The following is a 26,278-nucleotide window of genomic DNA, read 5'->3' on the forward strand; positions in this document are numbered from 1 at the left end:
AAACATGTAGCTCCTCAGGATGCGAGCGCAACTAGAGTGTATTTGAAAAAATACACAACAAAAAACGCAACAGGTTAAACTTAAAACTTAAAATATTGCAAATTTCCAATTAATTTTTTGAACTCATTAAACAATGTTTTTTTATGATTATTATTCCATGATCTTTATACAGGTTGGAGTCCCAACGACTTAATGACATGGTCTACGTCTACTACAATCTTCGATTGTGGGTGAGGCAACTTGAGAAGATACCTGATATGGAAGCCATATCATTGAATGGGATTGACACCACTGCTGCATGGAGAGTTGAGACCGAGAGGCCTCTCATAGAGTCTGCCAACGATTGGTTAGAGCAGGAGGTAATGGAAGGCATAGAGGGGGAGGAGGAGGAGGAGGAAGAGGAGGTGACACCACCTACCCGAGCTACCCCTGCCACCAGTAGAAGACGTGGTCTACTCCCTGTAGCTCCTACTCCTAGTTCTTCAACTTCTAGAGCACGGCAAAGTCCACTACCAACTCCACCAGCATCTACATCTGGAAGGAAAGGGAAAGCTATTACATTTTCTCGCAAGAGGGGCAGAGGAAATCAGTAGTATTAAACTTTAGTTATTTGGTTCATTTCATTGTATATGACATTTATGACTCGTGATATGAAATAAATTATTATATTTTTTGTTGATATTTTGAGGCTGAATTGGGATTCAGGAGTCAAGACTTACTATTCAGGACATGATTCACTGTTATGTGTGATGTAGCACTAGAAATGATATTACACATATTATATATTAGTTCTTTTGTCATATTTATGTGTCAATGTATTTATTTTATGTTGTAGATGCTTTAGATATTAAAAAAATTGAAAAAAATTATTAATATTTTTGAATTTTACGATTTTTTTCCCGAGCCGATATTACCTGATAACAATTACTGCAACATTGCTAAAAACCGATAAATGGAGACCAATCATTTGTTAGTCAATCTTTTTCTGCACTCATGGACATTAAAGAAACTATTACAGTCCATCAATTCAATGTCTACCTATATATTTGTCCAAGAAACCACTGTGACATAAATTATAGAACAAACCTTCTGCTTCTTGTGAATAATCTTCATCTCTGCGGGTTACATATTTGTTTATGGTTGTAACCATCAATTCTGTAGGTTTGTGCTAAGTTAAATGATCAAACGGAACCCTAGAACATTTCTCGATGAGAGCAGAAATGACGTAAGTACAACCCAAAATGAACCTTATACACATTGCCTCACGAATGATTTGAGGAAAATAAGAGTCCCTCGTCGATCAATGAGCACTCTCAGTAGCCAACAAAACGTATGGAAGAGATCATCTATAGGCAAAATAACAAACACAATAAAAGACAAACCGATGTATGATTTAAAATGGGAGCATAAGGCAAAAGACACTGTCTCCATAACAAACTTTAATATCTTAGCAAAATACATAAAACATGGATAACAGCATTGTGAACAATGCCAAATCTTGGATTACAGGCTCTACTTATCAGAATATTTAGCAGATAACAAGGGGACTGATCCAACAGTTTTAAAGAAACTATGAATTTCCTATAGCTAATAATAAATATAATAAATTAGAACCAAATTAGAGTAACACTAACTTAGAACAATGTTGAGATAAAGGTAAATGAATTTTATGAAAAACAATAAACAACCCAAAATTTCAATGGGCCTGCAACTTGATCCAAGGCTTTTGCATTGGTCAAAGAAAAACGAAGCCTATTGACAAAGCTGCTCAACCGCTGATACAATTTGAGGAGGTTGCACCACTGTCCAGTCCTCTAGTGTGCCTGCATATGGTGTTGGAACATCCTGTGAAGATAAGCACATGATGGGTGCATCTAAATAGTCCCAGAAGTTTTCAATAATTGCAGCCCTGAGACTCGCTCCAATGCCACCAGTACGCATGCACTCTTCAACAATCAGCACTCTATGTGTCTTCTTTATTGAATTCCCAATTGTGTGCAAGTCAAATGGCTTCAAAGAGCGGATGTCAATTATCTCTGGATCATATCCCTTATTCACTAAGGTCTTCGCTGCCTGCATCACATGGTATCTCATACGAGAATAAGTCAGAATGGTTATATCTGCACCTGGACGCACCATTTCTGCTTCTTCAAGACAACACACATATTCTTCATCTGGTATCTTCTCTTTCAAGTTGTAAAGAAGAACATGCTCAAACAAGATAACGGGATTCTCACTTCTAATTGCTGCTTTCATCAGCCCTTTTGCATTGTATGGAGTGGAGCAAGCAACCATCTGCAATCCAGGAACAGACTGAAAATAAGATTCTAGCCGTTGTGAATGCTCTGCACCTAACTGTCTCCCCACCCCACCAGGGCCTCGAATAACCACAGGAATAGTAAACTGTCCACCTGAAGTGTAATGAAGCATGCCACAATTATTTGATATCTGATTGAATGCCAATAGCAGAAAACCCATATTCATTCCTTCAATAACAGGCCTTAACCCTGTCATGGCAGCTCCAACACCCATCCCTGTGAAAGAATTTTCAGCTATGGGTGTATCGAGCACCCTCAAATCACCATATTTTTCAGCCATGCCCTTGGTTACTTTGTAAGAACCTCCATAATGGCCAACATCCTCCCCCATGACACAAACTCGAGGATCCCTCTCCATCTCCTCATCCAAACCTTCACGAAGAGCGTCAAACAAGAGCAGCTCGTGCCTACGTACAAAACATGTAAGCAAGAGATTACTAATTATATACGAAAAAATATTTAGATTTAACCTTCAAGAAATAAGTTACTAATAACTTGGTAAGGAAACTCTTCAACCTTCACACACAGCTCTAGTTTGCATATAATTTATCACGATCAATTTTTACATTTTTTTCTGCTACAAGTTAAAACAGTCCATGTAGTGAAGCACAGCCTGTGTTGAAAGACCAGGCACAAAAAAAGATGAGATGCATATAACTCCAGGGCCATTAGTATAAAGCCCAGTTGTGCAAAAGAGGGATGAACATTTTTTTCTGCTACAAGTTAAAACAGTCCATGTAGTGAAGCACAGCCTGTGTTGAAAGACCAGGCACAAAAAAAGATGAGATGCATATAACTCCAGGGCCATTAGTATAAAGCCCAGTTGTGCAAAAGAGGGATTCCAAAGTCATCGTAAATTCAAGACTAAACTGAATAACCTAGTCTCTGCCAAAAAAGGGTTAGCCAAAAGCAAAATAGAACTGCTCAGAACTGTAAACATAATCTAATCAAATTGGTAGATAACTTAGGTATTGGTTACACTAAGCATGCAAGGGTCTAGGTGGGATGTTAAAAAAACGACGTATAACCCTTCTCAGTCATGTACAACCCTTCACAGGCTCAGGCAGCTAAAATCAGGACTTCGTCTTCCTCTGCTTCTATATAATTTTGTGCAAAGATATCGACTTCTGAAGTATAGTTTTACTCGGGTAATTGTTGCACTTGGATTCATGACAGAGAAGACGATCATGCCCTTTAATAGAGTGACAGTGTCTTGAGAAAGAACAGTTCAGATCTGCATGATAATAGAGATTATATCTGCTAATATTGCAGTAGTTGTACTAAACTAATATTGTTCCATCATACATTTTATTCCACTTGAACATTCTGTACCTGCGCATTTAACAGGCACTATAGAACTAATAGTTTTATTTTATGGATGTTTATATAGCACGATGTCATGTCGTTCAGTTAGGGGTATACAAGTGGCTCTATCTTGAAAACATTTTTAGTAAGTGCAATTTTTCATATGCACCATTGCTATGATGGAAGTCAACAACCCTGTAAAAATGATGTCAAAATAAAATGTTTCTCTATGTTCTATACGCAAATTCTTGTAATGTATTATTTTGTGAAGGTCAATGAAAAAAATGGATAAATGCATGTGTTTCAGGCATGCATGCTGCCATCTATGTGAAGAGTTAAGCAGATTCTAATGAAAAAGGAAAACTGTTAGCAGGGACAGCAGTTCCTGCAAGCTCGTTGGAGGGTCGCCTTCATGGTGTTCTCTCTTTTCCTTTCTTGCATAAAGCTCTTATTTTCAGGAAAAAAAAATTCAGGTCCTAGACTCATTTTCACATTTTGAGCTGCATGGCAATACATGGAGTAAAGTTCTAAAATGTTGTTGCATGAGGTTCTTAAAATAAATACAGGAAAGTTAATTTAGAATTTTACTGTGTTTGTATCCTGCACTAGTTATGAATGTGATGCATGAGTATAACATTCTAATTGTATCGACTTGTTCAGAAAGATTGGTGAATGACAATTTGTGCTTTAATGTTTTATGCAAAACAGATCTCCGAGAGCTGAATGCATTAGACTTCAACACAATCTTTCATAACATTTGAAACTATTCAGTTTCTATCAGTGTTGTGAAAATCGCGATAAAATCGTGCTAAAATGAAAAAATCGCGATTTTTTCCCTCTGCCGACAAAATTGCGATAATTAAACGAAAAAATCGCCGGATTTTTTTTTGCCGATTTTTATTGAAAAAACCGCGATAAAAACTTAAAAAATCGCCGGGGGTTGCGACAGCATAGTTTTATAACGTTTTTTTGGGTTTTTTCATGCAATTTTTTTTAAAGAAACAAATAATTTTTGAGTGGGGCAGCTTAATGATAAAGTCTAGGCCCTAGTATGGATATGCTATTCATGGTAATGTTAAATTCTTAAAGTAATCACTTTTACTTAAATTTTTAACATTACCATGAAATGACTCAGGATGTTTGAGAGTGGTTCCAGCGTCATTGGGTTTCATATGGAGAAAGTAGAATATTAGATTTCATTTAAAATCCAATAGACTTATCAGTTTTTCAGGATTTCAGGATTGGGAGATTGTAATGTTTCCAGGTGACACCCCCTGCCCGGGCTACCACTGCCACTAGTAGAGGACATGGTCTACCTCCTATAGCTCCTACTTCTAGTTCTTCAGCTTCTAGAGCACATCAAACTCCACTGTCATTTCCACCAGCACAGGCACCAGCATCTACATATAGAGGGAAAGGGAAAGTTGTGGCATTTTCTCGCAAGAGGGGCAGAGGAAATCAATAGGATTAGACTTTCATTTTATTGTATATGACATTATGACATGATGAGATACATTATCATATTTTTTGTTGATATTTTGAGGCTGAGTTGGGACTCAGGAGTCAGGACTTACTATTCAAGACATGATTCAATGTTATGTGTGATTTTAGCGCTAGAAATGATATTAAACATCTTATATATTAGTTTTTTTTATCATATTTATGTGTCAATGTATTTATTTTATGTTGTAGATGGTTTAGATATTAAAAAAATTGAAAAAATGAAAAAAAAAAATGAATATTTTTGTACCAAACGATTTTTTCCCGATAATTCCGATTTGTTCCCCGCGCCGATTTAATCCCGATCACGATTTTCACAACATTGGTTTCTATAATATGTTATTAGATTATTTGTACTGACAGTGGAACACTCATCTTCTAAATTGTGATTTTTCGAGTTCTTTATCTACCCTTTAGTTTTTCTCCTTTCCTCGCATCCATAATAGTACCACAATCAAGATTTACGGTGAGTGTCTGGAATTATTACTGACCATGCTATTGCAGAGGGTTTGATTCAAACAAAGGATATCAGAGTGTTACTTTGACTATCACTTCAAGATGAGCAATTGGAAGGAATACTTAGGCCCATCAAAGTGGTGTGGTTATAAGGGTGGTTCCTCCAAGAAATAAGTTAGGGCTTCAAGTACTTGCAGTTGGAAAGATGATATCATCTACTGCAAGTTCTTCCCTTGCTTGTTATTCTCCCAAATGTTCTTGCCAAAACTTCTAGACACTACGGGAGTTCCTTCTGAAGAAAAGTCCAGTCCACCATTGGCTTTGTATGGCAATAGAGTTCTTAACTACTTCATGACAGTCAGTGGTCTTTACATTTGCCATCAAAGTGAATCCAAGCTTAAAAGTTCTCTGTTGTCTACAATTCAAAATTTTAGCAAATTCATTAATAATTGTTGTTGCTACTGTTGTTCCAATACAACATAGAATAGTGATTGCCATATATCATTACTAATAAATGATAATCAGATGATGTATTTACGACTGGTCGAAATGCAAGAATTAGCTTCATTTTCAGTATGCTTTTCACCCCTGAAGAACAATACAAGCAAATCTTGTTATATTTGATGTGTTCTATTTAAAGGGCATGAGCACAAATTCTTAAGCAACAAGTGCTTGGGGAATTAGTTTTGAATATGCATGTGTTCACTGGAAAATTTTAATCATGCAACTAGAGATTTAGTTTCTGCAGACAATGTGATTGCAATGCTTCCTTCTTGTTTATCAACAGCTTTCATTGCCTGTATCGTTGAATTTGAAAGCCATTAAATCCAAATGGAGCTCAAGCTCCACAGCGGTAACAAAATTTCTCTAGGAGTTTTTGGGGAGTGAACTTGAAAATTCTTGCAGGCACCTGTAAAAGCTGAAATAAAAGGTGAAAAATACATGGAATGGATGACTGGTGTGTTAGAAACTAAATCACATGACACGAGGACACGAGACACGGAGAACACGTAGATACGAGTATTCGACACGATACGCAGCGGGATATATATATATATATATATATTAAAAAAATACTGAAATATAGTGCTTCATCCATATAGATATGAATCATGATGATATCTATTTAGTATTTAGTATACACTATTTACTATTTAGTATTTAGTAATTTACTAGTTAGTTTTTTAATTTACTACATCAATGATGTTCACAGTTCAATGTTCATTGTTCATGTTATAATTTTAGTTATTAACTTCAAACAAGTTTGATCATGTTCAAACTTCACATAAGGTAGTTTATGAACTATAAATTTATATGTGTTCAAACTTCATTGTTGACTAGAGTGTTAATCGAGCTTTCCCTCCCTTTAGACCTCGAAGGTGTAGTGAGCAATGAGCACATGACAGGGAGCTGGGATTTTTATTTCAACACACGATCTATACGTGGTCACTCATGTATAATTAAGCTAAGTTTCGTAGGCTATAACACAACTTACAAGAAATTTAAGTGCTCCAAACTCTCGACAAAGCATGTAAACACTCGTCTCCTACATCTCCAGGTCTAAGTCGATGTGAAGTTGTGAGCATTGCGCTCGAATCTGATGGAATTCCTCACACTGCACAAGAAATTAGATTCCAGGGACGAGCAAACTCAACTTCAGTGGCGAACAATCACAAAAAAAAAAAACCCAAAAATAAACTATGTTGCAGGTTTTAAATGTCACTTTTCATGGGACACGTGTCCTAAGAACCAAAAACGTTAGGGCACGTTTTTGACACGTCCAAAACACGTGCCTCAATTGGAGGACATGAAGAAAAACGTTTTCGACACGTTTTAAGGCGGTTTTCGTGTGCGACACGTGAAATACAGGACACGAGACCCTGAGGGACGTGTCCTGTGACTTAGGTTAGAAATTAGAATGTCTATCCAGCCAATGTTTCCCTTGTGTAAAAAGATGAGCATCAATGAGGACGATATAATGCCATTAGCTCCTGATATTTAGAGTCATAAACAAGAAAATTCTAACCTATAATGCTTCCCTGCCTAAAGCAGCGTCTTGAGGTAACCATAGCATTTGCGCAAATACCAGTTCATTATTAGTGCCAAGGAAGGGGATTTATAAAGAGCTTTTCACATTGTCCAAAGTTCCAAATAGGCTTCAAAATTTGAACAACTGCCTCATCAGTTGTTTCTATTACCCATATGATTGATGGGAATGCTCGTTTGGATTCAACTTAAAGATCTACCCAAGAAGAGTGAAACATTGCTCATCTACCTCAGTAGTGATATACACAAAGCCTCAGGCTTGGAGCACATGGAAACACTTGCAGTATCATCATCCACCAAGGGCTTCTCTACAAGATCTGTCCTCTTCAACCCTTCAAAAACTTTATCATCATGTTTAAGAATATGAAAAGGAAAATCGCCATAACCTACCAAAATTTTGTCCTCCAAATCCATGATGGTTGCTGGAATATTTTCATCAAATAAGTGGGTACTAACATCTAAAGACGCTTCTTTGGGTACATGATGGAGTGTATTATCATCATTGGAGTTTTCATCATCGAGGTCTTCTTCATGATGTACCACCACAAAACCTTCAAGAACTTCATCACACTTCTTTTCCTCCAAATCTGGAATCTCATTTGCAAAACTGCCTCACATTATGAAAGAGAACGTTGGTTATACAAGTAATCATCCTAAAGTTCATTTCTTTGTCGCTCATTCGTGGATGCATAACTTTTTTCTTCATAGGGAATACCATGGGCATCAAGAAAGGACTTGAATACCTCAACTTTATCATTAATTTCAACCATGAAAGCATCTGAGGGGTTACTCTAATATGCAAGTATATTAGGTCCTCTATCCTTCTCATCCTTTTATGTACTAATCAAGCACAACATGAGAATCCTGTGGTTCATCAGCTAGATCTTCGTCATGTTATCCTTCTTCATAATTAGGCTCCCAATACTTGCAAAATGTTTTATTCAAACCTGCAGATGAAGATATTTTTTTTGGACTACAGTCATCAAACAATTGAGTTACCATTCCAATGCATCATCTTCCACTGTAAAGCATCCGGGGGTTACTCTAATATGCAAGTATATTAGGTCCTCTATCCTTCTCATCCTTTTATGTACTCATCAAGCACAACATGAGAATCCTGTGGTTCATCAGCTAGATCTTCGTCATGTTATCCTTCTTCATAATTAGGCTCCCAATACTTGCAAAATGTTTTATTTAAACCTGCAGATGAAGATATTTTTTTTGGACTACAGTCATCAAACAATTAAGTTACCATTCCAATGCACCATCTTCCACTGTAAGTACAAACGCTTTCATCATGAAATTCTCATGGACAACATTAACATCTGAAATAAGTGCAATGAAAAATGTAACATGTAGTGTAGTTTAATTGGTATGTTCGTGGAACTTCAAACTATGCTTGTTCCCTCCTGGACTGGGGAGCTCAATTCGATATCCAGAAATACCCAGGAAATCTAGAGGACTAGACCTTACAACGTCCCACACCTCTTGGAGTGATCCTATATTTCTTCACTTCCAGATGTTTAAAATGAAAAACTGATATGAAATGTTGACGACACATCATCATCATGCCTCTTTTCCATATCAATGGAGTCCCAGGGTAAGGCTTCAAATCCCTTGAAACCCTGTCGGATGTCCTCACCCCTACAAACAGCAAGTTACTTCAAAATATTTTAAAATAGGACTCTGTTCCTTCATGAAGTCCCTAGATGAGGAAGAAATCTACAAAGAAATGCCTTAATCAAATCATTATAACCAATCTGCTGAGTCTCAGGAACTGAACCTTGTCCCCAACAAGAATACCCATTTGTTACCTCCCAAACTTACACTTCAAATGTTACAAAGTCCATTCACAAAGTGCATTCACAGAGGCACTTATTTAGGCTTTTTTAGCACATGGGGGGAACCATAGAAAAGAAATTTCCTCCATATTTTTAGAATAAGGTTGATGGTGGAATTTGCCAAATCCAAGTGGCCTATCCTATTGGTCTATGGAGGTAAGGAAGATTTAGAACAAGACAGTTTGAATATCACCAAGAATATCTAATTAAGCTATCATAGATGTGCCATGATTAGTACAAAGTATATTTTCAAAATATGCAAGAAGAAACAGTGAGACCTAACAAGAAAATTGCAGCCAGCAATAATGTGTAACCAAGAAATAAAGAAGGTAACAACAGTCTCTCCAAACAATAGAAATGATAACAGCAAGATCCTTCAATAATTCAAGATTGCATCAAGAATTAGGAAGGGTTTAAGAACCTCAACCCTAATCTCTTCTTTTGGGACAAATCAGTCATTCTACAAAGATATTTTGTTTGCTCAAACAAATGACAAATCTTGCAAAACCCTAATAATCCATGAAAAGAATAATGGATGAAGGAACCTACACTTGAACCAATGCCCTTCTTCCAATTTTCCCAAAAGATATTTGATAAATTTCTTGGAAGGGAAATCCCTCTCTTCCAGCCCTACCTTTAGCAAATGATAATAGATCTCCTTTTATATCTTTCCTTCAACAACTTCTACAATAAAATAATATTTCTTTTTAGAAGACCTTAGAATCCTCCTAAGGTGGAGTGCTCCCTTTTGATTGGAAAGACTTTGAATGGGTCCATATTGCTACTTGTCATCCCCACAAGCAAAACGCCTTTCTTAAAGCATGTATTTACTCTTCGCTTGAGGGTTTGATCCTCTCAACAATGCCAATAAAATATTATTTCTTTTTAAAAGGCCTTAGAATCCTCCTAAGGTGGACTGCTCCCTTTTGATTGGAAAGACATTGAATGGGTCCATATTGCCACTTGTCATCCCCACAAGCAAAACTCCTTTCTTAAAGTATGTATTTACTCTTCACTTGAGGGTTTGATCCTCTCAACAGTGCCACATATCATCTGCTCGTACAAAGAGCTTGCCTCCAAATATCTAGAGAAAGCCTCAAACAATGTGTCCCTATCCAAAATCTTACTCAATGATGAAAACACACCTCCAAATATGTAGAAAATATCTTCAACCCCAAGAAACCTAAAAGGTGAAATGTGCCTCCAAATACGTGAAACAAACCTCAAACAATATGTCTTTACCCCAAAGACCTTTTCAAAGGTAAAAGAAACCTCCAAACACATGGATGCTCCTTCATTAGGGTTATTTCTCATCCCGCCTTCAACATGCCCTAGCCACCTCCTTGAAGAGGACATTTAATATTAAGTGGGCCTTTGACCATGCCAAGGGCAATTTTTAGTACCACATTCTTTCAAGTAGGTTGTTTCTCCTTCAACTCCTTTCGTTGCCATGTGTCATGTTTTGGGCCTCCAATGTGGTAGGGTGTTCATGTCCCAACTCTCCCCTCCAACTCACATCAATAATCCATGTGGTTTCAGATCCCTAGGTTCAATTCATGAGTAGGGCGCTCCATTAATGATGCAACACCATGGTAATGTAGGACAAGGTGAATGGATCTCCAAGTCTCTCCCCACAACCTATAATTATCATTGAGATCGCATGGATTCTCGTTGTCATGGTAAGAGAATGATGTCAATGAAAATGAAAAATAAGCCATTCATTTTTAGGAGGTAGCAACCCCCGCTACAGTTCAAGCCTCTAAATGGCACACTTGTTCCCATGCTCGTGCTTATGTGCACATGGACTTTTAAGGTCAAGTTCAAGTCCTAGGCGACATTAGTGTTATAGATGCCCCCATGCATACCTTCTTAAGCCTAAGTAGGCTTCCATAGTGTGGTGGGACATTTATTTCCTAATGTTCAATCTAAAATAAAATAGTTATCATTTGTTTGTGTTCACTAGAAGCTTCAAGCTAAAAAGAATGGGACCATTAAAAAATCACCTTTGCATTGGCACGTACGAATTAGGCACGAATCGAGTATAGAGTTCTTCTTTGTCTAGGTCATTACTACCTATGACTATGCTCGCATTCCAAATCGCATGTGGATTTCAAGAATTTCATTTGAGTATTGCTTTCTGTCAAGCATAACTGGGGTCAAAACCTTGCATCTTTCCTCATTCAAATTAAACTCCTATTGTTTTTATTTTCCCAATAAATATGTAGTTTGAATTCCTCAATCCATCTTCACTATATAGTATATCAATGTCTAGGACGATAAATTTCTTCTTGTCAACTGGCTTTATTTTGACACCATTGTACCCATCATCCTACATGTATATTAATAATCTCTATTGGTCAACAAGTTGCTCCCTCTCTGTCACAAAAAACCTGTGCTTTAATTTTAAGAATATTGCAGTGTCAACCATTGTGTGGACTACCTTGCTCCTCCATGTAATTGATCTGCCTTTATTCAACCTCAAGTTTTCACCTTTTCCTCACCATCTCATCGAAGTTGCATGTGGATGTGAATAAGTTTCAACACTATAACAAATGTTGTGATAAAAAATTTCCTAATGTTAAATCTAAAATAAAATAGTTGTCATTTGTTTGCGTTGACTAGAAGCTTCAATCTAAAAGGAATGGGACCATTAAAGAAATCAACTTTGCATCGGCATGTACAAATTAGGCACAAGCCGAGTATAGAGTTCTTCTCTATCTAGGTCATGACTACCTTTAACTATGTTCGCATTCCAAATCGCAAGTGGATTTCAAGAATTCCATTGCAGTATTGCTTTATGTCAAGCATAAGTGGCCACGTTCTATTTGCATTCAAACTCTAACTACGGTCAAACCCTTGCATCTTTCCTCATTCAAATTAAACTCCTATTATCTTTATTTGCCCAACAAATATGTAGTTTGAAATCCTCAATCTTCACTATATGAATACCCAGGGCGATAAATTTCTTCTTGTCAATTGGCTTTACTTTGACACAACTGCACCCATCATCTTACATGTATATTACTAGTCTCTATTGGTCAACAAGTTGCTCCCTCCTCTCACTCACCAAAAACCTTCGTGCTTTAATTTCAAGAATATTGCAGTGCCAACAATTGTGTGGACTACTCTGCTCCTCCATGTAATTGTCCAGCCCTTATTCGACCTCAAGTTTTCACCTTTTCCTCACCATCTCGTCAAAGCTGCAGGAGAATATAAATAAGTTTCAACACTATAAAAAATGGTGTGATGAAAAACAGCATCAAATGGTCTCTCATAAGACATAACTCAATTTCCTCTCTAAATCAAATCATTCTCAAAGTTCAAAACTTAGTAATTAGAAAAACTTTGCTTTCTATTAATTTAATTTTACCAAAACATTTCCAGGCGAACTTGGCCCACAAGTTCCAACAATACATTTCACTCACAAACTTCAATATTAGTCTCACTCATGGATTGTGGATATTTTGGACTCTTGAAGTTTACAAAGCTCACAAACTTCCATATCACTCTACTACCATGTTGAATTTTGGAGCACACAAGAAAGAAGAGTAAGAAAAAAGAAACAAACTCATGTAAAATATGTGTTTAATATAAATTGATTCTCTTTTATTTAGATAGGTAGTTGCACAATGCACACCTATATGACCTGACTGCTTTTCTCATTGGCACCTATAGGTTTAACGTCTATCATAATGATTCTTTAATATAGTCACCCATATAACCATGACTTTATTACATTGAGTTGTAACAAAGCATTGTACTCTAACAATTTAGTGGTCTGGTATGCCCCCTTCAACATTAATCTTCAGATTTAGGTTTCACTATGAAAGCACATGGGGGTAATAAGAGTTACATGGCACTTATTCCTTGTCATAATTTATCCCATGAACTTCGTGTCTCATTCATTGATACCAGAAGTGGAGGATATATTATAAGCCATTTGGCTTGCTGCCACTCTAAGGAAAACAGATGGAACAGGAGCCATGTGACAGGATATAAAGCCACCTTGGCTTAATGTGTCCAATTGATCATTGTTGTGAGCTTGAATCACTAATCAGCTGGCTGGAACATTTCTATTCCAGACTTGTGCATTGCCATCTCGGAAAATACTGTCAACAACCACTAGGGTCTTCTTCATTACATGGTTCAAAGAAATAATGACTTCCACTTTGAGTTAGCTATTTTTCCAGATATTATTTGATGAAAGGGGTATCCACAATTTTTCCTGAGCACAAGAACAAGCCTATGAGAGATATTCCTGGATGTGCAGAGAAAGAGTACATAATATATACATGGACTATTCCCAGATGTATGGGGAGGGAATGCACACTATATATATGGACACAAGTATTTAATGAATTGAACTCTTTCAGTTACATACTGTCTGGACAAGTAATATATTATAAAATTAGTTTTGGTCAGGAGACAACATAGTTGTGCATTACAGATGACCCGTTAGTAATTTGATGCAGACTTGGATTGCTATTAAAAATTATGAGAAATTTACTAAAGCGGCCACTGTTCCTTTACTGTATATCAGATAGAGTGGAATTGAGACTGAAACACACAAGATCGTTAATGACTTAAGAAATGATTGTTAATGAGTTAAAGTGACCCATCTGAGAATGGGGATTCTATCAGTGCATAACAGAAAGCCACAGCCACTGAACTTTTAAAGTTCTACCTTACAAATAATATACAAAAGACTATTGATTCCAAGAATGTCTCATGTATAAAGTATCAGTTATACTTGTGATCTATATGACTCCATTAAAGAATTGTAGCTGCCATATTGAGCAGTACAGGGCATCTGCTCAATTTAAACTAATGACATAAAGAACTTGCTAGTTTTCCTAATTTTGCAGACTTTTACATTGTGCAAATTGTGTGTTTCTTCTTCAATATTGAGCCTAGTTAAACAATACAAAATAACAAAATCATTTCTTTGAGTTATAATGTTAAAAATTGACAGCTATGGGATGAATTTCCTTGAATAAAATTTCATTTCCGACATTCCTAAAGTGACTTTCTAAAAATAGAAAATTGTGTCTATCTTTGCAACCATGAATTTCCAACTATCGTAAATCACTTTCCATCAATTCGTAATCATATATATACGATGGAAAATGACTAAACTTGTCCTTAATCAACCTCAATTGTTTAATTTTTAACTTAATCATCAATATTATTATTATCCTCTATGATATTATTATATTATTATTGAAAAGAAATTCAAGTCTCTCAATCATGATACTCAATCATGTAATATGTAACTCCCTTCAATTAATGCATAAGTTATTCTCTCTTTCTCAATGGATTCATTCCTCTCTCTCTCTTTAATGCTCTTAGGCACCTCTTACACTCTCTTACACACTTTAATGTCTCGTTGTAAAAAGATTCCTCTTACACCTCTTTTATGCATAAGTTACACTTCTCTCCTAAATGCATAAGTTACAATCATCTCCTTTATGGCATAAGTTACACTCGTATTTTGGCACATGTAACTCCTCCTCAAGGCATAGGAGTTACTCCCTCATGAATTCAACCTCCTTGCTCTTCCTATATATTTGTGCCTCTCATCCTCACTTGACAAGCTTACTTGTGCTTGTGAAAGGACAATTCAAACATGAGAAAGAGAGAGTTTGAGAGTCTAGAGGAAGATTGAGAGAGAGAGAGAGAGAGCCTTGAAGAGCAAGAGAAGATCTTGGAGAGCCAAAGCGATTCAGCGTTGGCATCAGCCACTGCTATCAGAGATCTTCTTCAGATTTGGGTGAACTTCTTCATTTTCTCATTGTACTTTGTATCTCCGTTGAACAATTGATTTCTAATAGAAGAAGAATGTGGTTAGGTTTTGCCCTGGTCATTGACCTAACTTCTCTAGGTCTCATTGAGTTCTCGTCTGTATTCCATTGTGCATGTGGTTTATATGGTTTATGTTCTATCTACAATTAGTTAACATATTTTGCAGCTCCGGATTTAAGTGATTGTAACAACATAGAACATCAGAATTTCAACATAAAAGACAAAAAAGGATTGTTGTTTACCCAGTCTTTGATGTTGCAGGACTTGTAGCAGTCGCATCCTTCACCTGGAAGATTCAAAAAAAAAGAAATAAAGGGCTCCTATGGTCAGAAAAGTCAATAATAATATCTGTCCCAGTAAAGTTGTAAAAGTTTAAAGCAAAATAAATCTGCATGATAAATAGTCATTAAAAATTTTAAAATTTTAAAATGAGCAAACCCAGCACACTCTTCGAAAAAGCATCCAATTCTGGGTGTGAAAGACATGGCTTTCTCAAAACAAATTCATGGATAACAGAATGTCAGTAATTTATCAGTTGTGTATATCTTGGACCGTTAAGAGGAGAGGTTGTCAGCATCCCCATCCAGGTTCAAATTCCATTTCTGACATGTTTGCCCCTTGTAAACCAACTGGTGCTAGCAAGGTACCAACAATCTCACTCTTACCTAGGTGCTTGAGGGTGGGCTAGATGTTCCAAAGATTTTTTATAGAATTTTTATGAGACATGACCTACATCACAATCCTTCTCAAGATTTTGACATAAGAGTGTCTCCACTTTAGATACTCACTCTTGCATTTGAAGGATTGAAGGTGATCTCAGGGAAGGAGGATGGAAGAGCTAGTGAACTTTCTGAAAGATGGAGAAGAGGTCATTCTCGAACCGATATTTAGCACAAGGAATGAGTTGATAGAGATTTAAAAAGGGTAGTGAGCCTACAACAAATAAATCAGAGAAGATCTAAAAGGAATCTTAGCCCCATCCAGATCTTTAGAACCTTCAAAGGTTGGGGAGAGTGATGGGGGGGGAGGAGGGAGGAATCGAAAGATCAAAACCAAACAATGGTTTGTATGACATGTCTCAGTCTAACAAAAGAAGGATAATTAACAATTCAGCAGTGATGTGTGTCTATCAGAGATTTAAGGCAGATGTAAAGGGTGAGGGCTCAAGGTAGAGCGGCAGGAATCACAGTTTGAGGAGAGATCTTTCCAAAATCACATGAAATCTCAAGGAGGTTGGGAGGGCCAAACATTCGTACAAAAGAACAATCTAGGGCAACTTGCAAGCATTTGGTTCTCTATCCTTGCAGGAATTGTCTAGTGGGGCTATTGATAACCCTAGAAAGAAGGATAGCCCCCACGGTGTAGATCACTTGGCAAAGCATGTAATGTAAAGATTATGAGCTCCTTGGTTCAAACTCCAACTAACCTTTATCCACATTAGGGGCAGGCGTGGTACACCTAGTGGTTATAGTGGTAGCAAATGGAATCAACCTAGTGTCACGCGAGTACAAGACCACCCCAGTTGTCGATTCCACTAGCCACCAAAAGAAAAAACCCTAGAAAGAAGGGTATTATTGCAACTCAAAATGGTGTAAAGGGCAAAAAGCACAAGAAGCTTATGAAAATGAAGAAAGAAAGATCAAGATTGTTCTTTGTAAGGACCGGGGTATGGAGGGTATAAAAATCACAATGGAAAGGGCCTAATTAGACATTTTATGTGCAAACAAGGTTAGAGGATCCTATAAGAAGATGGATGGAGACGCTATGACTAGGGTTTTTGGAATATTTGCCAATAGTTCCATATATTAGTTAGGGGTTGGATACTATTTGAGTTCAGAGAAAAATAGTCATATCTCACAAATGGTATTCGGAGGCTTTGTTTCTAAAACCTAGAAATGTGGAGCACTGGTTCAATTCTAGAAGGGAAGCGATGCCCTTACAACCAGTTTGGATAAAACTACATGGGTTGCCAATGGAATTATGGAAAAAAGTATTGAAGGCCTTAGGAGATGGAATAGGAAAGGTTAAAGACCTAGGGATTTTCATCCCAAAGCAGATAGAAGGGTAATCAAGATTCTGGTCAAGATCAATACGTGCAAAGGTCCACTGGAGGAGTTGGAGAGAACATGGAGAAATTGGAATTTTATCTAGGTTGTTGACTGCTGGAGAATTCCATTCAAGGGCTCCAATTAAAGATAAGATAATTTTATTAATGTCCAACAAATGACCACAAAAGTAGGACAGTTAGGAAAAAGGATACATCTAGTATGAGTACAATGTGGGAGTGCAAACACAACTCCTAGAAAATGCCAAAGCTAAATCTAGGATAAAATGAAGTAAAGAAAGACACAACAATAGGACAGCCTCCTAAGCATGTATATAATTGAATCAAAGGCCCCAATGATGTAGAAGACTAAGTGAATAAGTCCAAGGTTGGAGGTTGACGATGTCAGGAATGCTAGAGTATAATAGACGACAAGAAGAGGGGCGAAAGTGGCATTGGCTCCTTATTGGAGTCCTCTAGACCCAATGAGGTGTTTAGTTGCACGATCCTGTGGAGGGGTGTAGGAGCGAGGGATACTCCTAACATCTGAGGTCGAAGGAAAGAAGCTCTAGATAAGTCTATGGCTGATTCGTTGGGGCAAAGGAGGAGTCCGTCCAGGGGGGACACCTTGCTCAAGAACTAATCCCTTTTGACACTTTGGGTGTGAGTGGACTGATGTGTTGTTTGACACCTCCGCAACAGTCTCAAGGGTACCGATTGGCCTCCCAAAGAGGAAGGGAGGGGGGGGGGGTTGAGGGGAGACCTGAGGTCTCACTATTCTACTATCTAAAATAATTTGGAACTCAACTCGTCCCTTGTTGCTTCGATCAACCGAATCAACCTACAAAGTATGTTGTGATTGTATGAAATTATGAATCATCCTCGAGTGTGTAGAATCTAAAATTTGTATTTGAATATCTCCCTGATGAAGAGGGTTAGGCATCTCTGGTCAGGATACCGAAAGAAGGTAGAGAGGGATCCTCCTGACTCTCTATAAAGGCAATGGCAACATCCTCTGATCTCGTAGAATAGGGAGCACCTAAAAATGAGGTGTTGCTCTATCTTTGGCTCGTAAAGGTGACACACCTGGAAAATACTATCAAATCTTAGTATATGGTGGTCAATCTTTGCTCAGAATCGATGACAACCAATTTGGAGCTAGCCCAAACGGATCCTAAGTGAGAAAGGAAAAAAAAAGGCTAGAAATATGGAGCTTGGCAAATATGGGTAGAAGATAGAGATCATATAAATTGAGGATGGTGGAGAAAGTGCATCACTAGAAAAAGGTATGACATCTATATCTCCTAATTCAAGCCCTAAGCCTATTTTGAAGTCAATTACTTTAGAGAACTGTATCTTGAAAGAAGCCCCTAACTTGGAACCCCATTCGGAGAAGGGATAAAGGAGAAATAGTCCACATACAAGATCCTAGTCATTTCACAGAAGAACTAGGAAATCCCCCTATGGATATAGGTAGAGTAAAATGGAGTATCTAACCCTCGGGCTAGCATAAGTACCCCAAGCTAGTAATTCAATTAAAGGCGACGAGGACAATCCCACAAAATATGAAGGAAGCAATACTCCTACATGTGATCTCAAACCTAGAAAGAAAAACTCCCAGTAGGCAATGTCACATGGTTCAGGTTCGAGTTCAGGTTCGGCAATGATTAGGTTCGGTTTGAGTTCGAATTTTTTGATGAGGTTCGGATGAGGTTCGCCATTAGGTTCGTCTATATATATATATATATATATATAATGAATTATAGGATAAAATAGTAAGAAATCAACATCAGTAAACATCAAAAATGCTATTACAGACATGGAAACTACAAGGATAAATTACAAGCTTGAGTTGTGACATGAAGTTATGAGCTTTGATCTAGTCTTGGTCAATGGCTATGAGGTTTGATGAGGTTCGCCGAACCTCAAATTTTTTTTAAGGTTCGCCAAAATTCAAACCTCAAGGTTAAAGTTCGACGAACCTTGTGACATAGCCAGTAGGGAGTCAATAGGAGGACTGATTATTATCCCCAAGCAACCATCAATAGTGGGAAGGAAATTCTTTCTATCACTACCTAAGAAGAAAGTGAAAAGAAAAATAAAGGAACGCAAGCAGATGACCATCAAATAGGCCCTCTGAGCAAGAATTGCCTCTAAGAAGGTGACACAATGGGTTAGGGGTTGCTCATAAGAAGCTAACCCTCAAGAGTATTTTTCCAAACATAAGTTGAACATAGTGCTGATTTAGGAAACTATGTATAGAGGATAAAACATTGTAAATACCTTATCCTCAATCCTCAGAGAATGGAATTTTGGTTTAGTAAATTCAAAGGGGAGGACAATAGGTATTGTAACTAGCTGGAAAGACTGTATGGAACTCACGAAATCATCATTGCTCCCTACAAGTATCCAGATTGACATAAAATCCAAAGAACTGGGAAATTGATGACAGAGGAAATCTGGGGAAAATGAGCTAGACAAGTTCCCTTGGCTGAATTGTTCACTTAGATGTTTTAGTACCTAGGATCATGTGACACGGAACCTCCAGAATTAGTACCAAGCTAGAGGAACTTCCAAAGTGGAAGGGAGGGGGTGTCAAAGAGGTCGGACAGATTTTTAGTACCAGAGATGAATTTTGGAGGAGACAGAGATTGAAGTTGCGAGTTGGGGGAAGGAGGGTTTCAGATCATTTAAGCATATTATTGCCAATGGAAAAGGAGGATCAAAAGCCTCCAAGGCCCTTCAATTTGATCGTACATGGCTGGAGGAAGAAGGGTTCAAGAGCTTGGTCATCCAAAACTAGAAAAGATTTGACCCTAATCTAGGAGAAAGCCCAAAAAGCAAAAAACACTCTAGTAGAGATGGAGGACCAAATTAAACTTTTGTATAAATAAACAAAAAAGGATTATTCACTGAGGAAGAAAAGACTAGAAGAGGTAAAGGGGCAGTTGTTCGAACATGAAGCACAATGGAAACTGAAGAATCGAGCTATATCATTAGCAGAAGGGGGTGAAAATACAGAAGGATAGATAAAACAAACAAACAAATAAACAAAATCAAAACAATGCCAAACACAGAAAGAACATTAATAAAACAATTTGGAAGATAAGGAGGGAAAGTTTAAAAGGGAAAATTGCAGAGAAAGGAGTAAATCATTTCAGAGCACTATTTCAAGACCCTTCAGAAACTAACAAAGCAGAAATCCTAAAGGTCATAACCCTCTTATCCTAGATTTCTTGATAAATAGCAAAATGAAGACTTGAATGCTGAGGTAAGTAAAGAGAAGCTTAAAGCAGTCCTACAGTCATTTAAGAAAGCAAAGAGTCCATGTCCAGATGGATGTAATGTAGAATTTTACTTGGGGTTTTACGATTTTTTGGAAGATGAACAGCTGAGGGTTATTGAAGAGTCAAGAACATCAGGGAAGATAATGGGGGCTCCAAATACTACTTTTATAGCCTAAATCCCAAGAAAAATAACCTTGGAACTTATGATGATTATAGGCCCATTTCACTGTGCAACTCTGTGTACAATATATTTAAAAGATACTAGCCAACAAACTAAAAGGGGTCTTTTCAGAATTTATATCAAAAGAACAGTTTGGCCTTTTGCATAATAGACAAATTCATGATACAGTGGGAACAGCCCGAGAAGGATTGCATTCAGTAAATGTTAAAAAGATCCCAGAAATGGTGATGAAATTGGACCTAGCAAAGACTTACAATAAAGTCAATCAGTTGTATCTGAGACAACTGATTATTCAAATAGAAATGAAAGTCCAAGTATTGGACTGGATGGGTCTCTGTGATAAGCCAGTTTTGCAGTATTGATAAATGGCCACCTTCAAGATTCTTCTATGCTACAATGGGGCTAAGGCAAGGGTGTCCCATGTCTCCTTTTCTTTTTTTACTGGTCGCTATAGGGCTAAGCAGGATGATAAAAGCCTGTAAGAGAGAGGGTTATGTTATAGGTATATGGGAACCAAATAATTTTAACCCTCTTATAGTTATTACTTGTAGATGAGATCATACTATTCCGTACAGGACTAGTAAAAGAAGCAATAAAATTTAAGGAAATTCTGGGGTTGTCTAGTAAATCGACAGTGATGGAGGTGAATGTCCATTGTTTTGTTTAATGGACTTGAAGACGATATAGAAAGAGAGTCTCAGCAGATTTTATCTTTCCCATCAATCCCCTTTCACCAGGGTCTAATATACTTGGGTTTCTATCTAAAACCTAATCATTGCAGGTTAAGATATTGGCTTTGATTCTATGAGAAAATTGACGGAAAAGTGACAAACTGGTGCCATAGGTGACAAAGGTTGAGACTGGTGAAACCAATATTGGAAGGAATCCAAGCCTATTGGTTATCCTTAGCTCATAAAGAAATGTTGGAAAATTAGAAAGAAGTGTTTAAGTTTTTGTGAACAGGGAAGAGAGAGAAAGAAGGTATTCCTCTGTGGAAGAGGGGAAAAAATAATAATTAGCATTGCCAAAAGAAGCTGGAGGGTTGGGCAGTAAAAATATTCATCTGTTTGGGCAGGCTCTAGCTGCAAAGAGTATGTGGATATTGATGCATAATGAAGGATTGTGGGGAAGGTGATGATAGCAAAATATATAGCTCCTGGACCTTTGAAGCACTAGATCAGAAAGGAAGAAAAAGGCCATGGAGGGGCTTTTATAGTTCAGAAAGCAATGAATGCTTTTCTATTGGTGGGAAAGTGGTCGGTATGGAAAATAGGATGAGGTAACAAAGTGAAAATAAGGGAGGACCCCTAATCATGGGGGCCTCAAAGCTGGTTATAGACTGGGCAAAGGGTATCAACAAGCTGGAGAGCTTACTGCTTGCCCCAATCATGGAAAAAAATGAGGTAAGGAACAGGTTTGAAGAGGTCTTCTTTCAGCATGAATATAGAGAGCTTAATGAGAAAGCTGATAAGCTTTCAACAGAAGCCCTAACTCTACAAGAATGCCTATGAGTGTTATCTCAAATTGATGAAAGGGGTCCTCTTCCTGAAGAGGCCAAATCTCTATATTTAGATGAAGCTGATTGAAAGAAATTTCTTTGATCATTTTTTCTTTAAAAGAAAAAATTGCATTTTTGTTGTGATATTTTGTAAACTGGAAAAGCAAGCTTAAACCTTTGAAGTGGACTGTATTTTCAGACCTGAATGGACTTTAAAGGGTGTTACAGGTACTTTATGCCTGAGAGAAGGCCAAGGTCTAACTGGAAGACTATCATAACATACTCTCTTTAGATAGGTTTCAGATTTTTGTTTGAAAAAGCAGTAGAGTGATCAGATCCTCTGCGGTGCCAAGGCACAATGGCATGTATCTTTTTATTTCTCCTTGAAATATCAAATATACAGTTTTTTTCATCGATAAAAAAAATCATAATGTCAGTCAAGAGTAAAGGGATATCTTGCCCATCATATTCTTACAACAAGAAGTTGTTCTTTAAAGCAACTATAAAAAGATGCTTAAATTCCCAACATATGCCAGTAAAATATCTGGCCATTGGACACTAGAAACAGCAAACTTTCCCATTACATAACACCAACCAAAGTACCAGCTAGTTCATACATTCTAGAAAAGCAAGTACTTGATAAATAGTGTTGTAATGTCCGTCAAGATTTAACAGATATTATGCCCTTCACATTCTGGAAACAATTGAAAACTGGCCCTTAAAGAAGAAAATAAAAAAAAAAAGCCCAATACTTGCAAAAGACTAATCATTCGTTGAGGGAAACTAAAAATATATACAGAAACAAAGAAAAAAAGGATAACGGTGACCTGGTCCCCAGCATATGTCATTATATCTGCAATAATCAGTCACACAATTGTTTTTCATAATGGCAGGGAACATTTACCCTCATCAAAGAGGCAGCCTTATATGTATGAGTAGGTGCAGGAATGGGCTAAAATTCCCAAGTATATGACTGATCTGACAAATGCACTACAAAAATCAGTCAATAAGTAAGGCACTCGTTCTTCCAAATTAAGAAAGGAAGAAAACTTGCTCAACCAGAGAGAGCTCGACCCGGTAGACAAGGAGAGGTGCAATGAATGCGCATGCATGCTCTGCAGGCAGTTGGTGTGGTTTCGGGGAAATGATTGCAATAGAGATTAAAATCTGCCACTGAAATGAAATGGGAGATTGCATTTTGGCCTCAATTCCTCTCACGTTCTGGGGAAATTTTGGTCGTCAGATAATGGCAAGAACAAATTGCCCACTACATATAACCAATAAATAAAGGCTACACGTATGCAAGGAACAAGGAGATGCTGAAATCAATTGGTGATAAAAGGAGAAAGTTGGTATCACACGATGTCAACAGACAGACTGAATGTTGTAAATTTTCAATGAATGAAAGCCGTTACAAACCAGCAACATTACATGAAAATAAGCATATTTTGGGCATCAAATACTACAGAAAAACTTGTGGCTGTGAATTTTTTAATGAAATATGATATATCCAAATAGCAGCTACAAAATAAACATCGAGCAATAGTCCCACCAATTTTTAAGCCAAACTCAACTGGAATGGAAGCTGGTCCTACAAATTTAGCATTGCCCCCCGGAAGATTTCAGCAAACCCATCAAAGAGATCATTCCATTGTTCCTCAAACAGTTCAAAAGCATGTTTCTATGTAAAAATGAATTCCAGGGCTCATTATGTTGCATTCAAAATAGTTCAATAACTTGTTTTTATATAGAAGTATATTGCGTGCCTGCATTTATCCTGCCAAAGAAACAACAAGATGGAGCCGAGTTTGGAAATCTCACCGCCACAGCACTGGGAACCAATTTCGAAGCTCGTTTCCTTGAATTTGAATATTGAGAAAACGAAGCATCCAATCTGATCATAATTGAACTCCTCTTCCATTCTAGAATACCAATAAAAAGGTGGAGAATTAAGCAAAGTTACCAACTCACTGGAAGAATGAATCAGCACGGCTGAAGAGTAAGAATTGACTCAAACTCATGCAAAACTCACAGTTTGCATCAGGCAATTAAAATAACATTTAAATACAGAAATACACTAAATTTCAGCGAAAATGGTAGTTTTCCATTAATATGAATAATTACAGTTCTCCCGTGTGATGCAAATTTCAATAATAATTCAACTCAAAGTACATAGATACCGCATACTACAACACACCATGGATTCTGGAAAACGTACAAGCCTACTGGCTTTCAATTCTGAAATCGGAAAAGGAAAACAAGGAAAATGAGTGCTCCTTTATGTGAAATTCGTGACTCAAAATCACCAAAACAATTTGACTCATAATAAACTCACGGTGTTAATCTGACTTGTGTTAAACATGCAAATTCAGATGCAAGTATGATTGTGGGCCAAATTCAACTAATCACAGATCCATCGCATATTATATGTCAGTGCCTGCAGAAACTTCCCCTAACTCAACAGCTTGTGGAAGTCAACACATTTTATTTGTTAAATCTACCTTCCGCTAACAGAAGATGATACAGGTTCTTCAGAACCTCGGGTATAGATATTAACACCCCGGTTGAGATTCCGACAACAAAACAACTAGCGTTTACAGACTTAATAGGGATTTTCAGTAAAAAGCTAAAAACAGACAGATATTTACTGAGCGTTAAAGTTCTCCTAAAATTAGTTTAAAATAGAGCTTGCGCTTTACCTGGTGAAGGGTTGGAGAAGCCTAGCTGCAATCTGTTAGAGGAAGAAAAAGAAGGCATTAGGGCTGTAAACCCTCCAAACCCTTGAGCCATGGCAGAGCTCGCCATTTGGAAAAAATTGCAGACTGAAAGTCACAAATTCCGAAGTGGGCACTTATGCAACTGCCTTTGTATCGGAGCAATTGCACCTGTTATTACAGCAAAGCAAACTCTTTGTACTATAATCTCTGTATACATTGATTTCTTTCTGTGTGTCTCCCTACTCGCCACCTGTTTTTAAGTCTGCACATGCAACAATAACATTGTTTGTAACGCCTTCGTTAACATTTTTTGATTTTTCAAAATAAGTTAGGTTGAGTGAGTTGGGTAGAGACGGCTTCTCTCCTAGTTTTAATAACGATTAAACATTCACTGGCCATCCACCCTCAACGGTATTGAATGAGACTCACACGAAAAACCAGCTTCCCAAAATTTTGGAAAATTCTATCGCTCAACGTTAATTTCGATAAAAATTGGGCATCCACCCTCAAGTCTCTTGAATCAGACTCACACCCAAAACCAGCCTCCTTATTTCTTGGAAAATGTTAGGAGTCTGTTAATTTTGAATTCATTAATCAATATAATAAACATAGATTAGTGTTAGTGCTCAACAAAATCTAAAAGGTGACTATATTTGCCCCTCTACTAAATGAGATTTATTTTCATTTTGACTTTGCAGTCTATCAATATTTCATTATGGTATTTATGGTATTTTTCATTGCGTAGAATTAGTGGATGAAATGAAATGGTTTTTGTTATGGTAGTGGATGAAATGAAATGGTTTTTAGATAATTTTAATCGAAGTGTGTAGGTAATTTTAATTAAAATTTTGTCGAATTTGAGTTTAAGTTGTTAAATTTTTAAAATTCAAGTATATTCTAGGTTTTTTAGAGTGTTGAATCTATTTATACATTCAAACATATATCTTAATAACACTAAAATCATAACCTTGAAAATATATTTTAAATAACAACAAAATCTAGATACTTTTTAATATGTAATAAAAATATTTTTAGTTGATTAAATATTAATTAGATTTGTGATAATAGTGATATATTACATGGATAGATTTTGACCTCTATTGTGGTTTTTATTTTGAATATCAAACTCTAATTGTTTAATTGTTAAACTTTGTTGTCTCGGGTGGTTCGGACGGTGCAATATTGCCCTCCCCACCCGCGTTCAAAACACGCATACATGTCGGGTTGTTGTATGCAACGATTATAAGGAATTGATGGGTTGTTGTCGATTGACATGGTGCAAT

General features: G+C 37.1%; 1 protein-coding gene across 1 annotated transcript; it reads right to left on the reverse strand.

Moving 5' to 3' along the window:
- Window positions 1-1,407: 1,407 nt before the first annotated feature.
- Window positions 1,408-25,505, reverse strand: LOC149243141 (pyruvate dehydrogenase E1 component subunit beta-like). Its single transcript, XM_089374424.1, has 4 exons — window positions 24,978-25,505; window positions 24,100-24,200; window positions 15,511-15,554; window positions 1,408-2,725 (listed from the first exon to the last, which is right to left on the reverse strand). The coding sequence occupies exons 1-4, from the start codon at window positions 25,081-25,083 to the stop codon at window positions 1,753-1,755; spliced, it is 1,224 nt and encodes a 407-aa protein (XP_089230550.1). The 5' UTR covers window positions 25,084-25,505; the 3' UTR covers window positions 1,408-1,752.
- Between the last annotated feature and the right edge of the window lie 773 nt (window positions 25,506-26,278).

The sequence above is a fragment of the Pinus tabuliformis genome, chromosome 8 (genome assembly GCF_031772625.1).
Source record: "Pinus tabuliformis cultivar Carrire ecotype Pingquan chromosome 8, CPIR1, whole genome shotgun sequence".
Lineage (NCBI taxonomy): Eukaryota > Viridiplantae > Streptophyta > Pinopsida > Pinales > Pinaceae > Pinus > Pinus tabuliformis.

Excerpts from the sequence above, each read along its gene's own strand:
- LOC149243141 (XM_089374424.1), bottom strand. The coding sequence starts at position 25,083 with ATGGCGAGCTCTGCCATGGCTCAAGGGTTTGGAGGGTTTACAGCCCTA. Across the intron at positions 24,201-24,977 it reads CTTCTCCAACCCTTCACCAG|AATGGAAGAGGAGTTCAATT; the intron begins GTAAAGCGCAAG and ends TTGGTATTCTAG. Across the intron at positions 2,726-15,510 it reads CCTGCAACATCAAAGACTGG|GCACGAGCTGCTCTTGTTTG; the intron begins GTAAACAACAAT and ends TTTTGTACGTAG.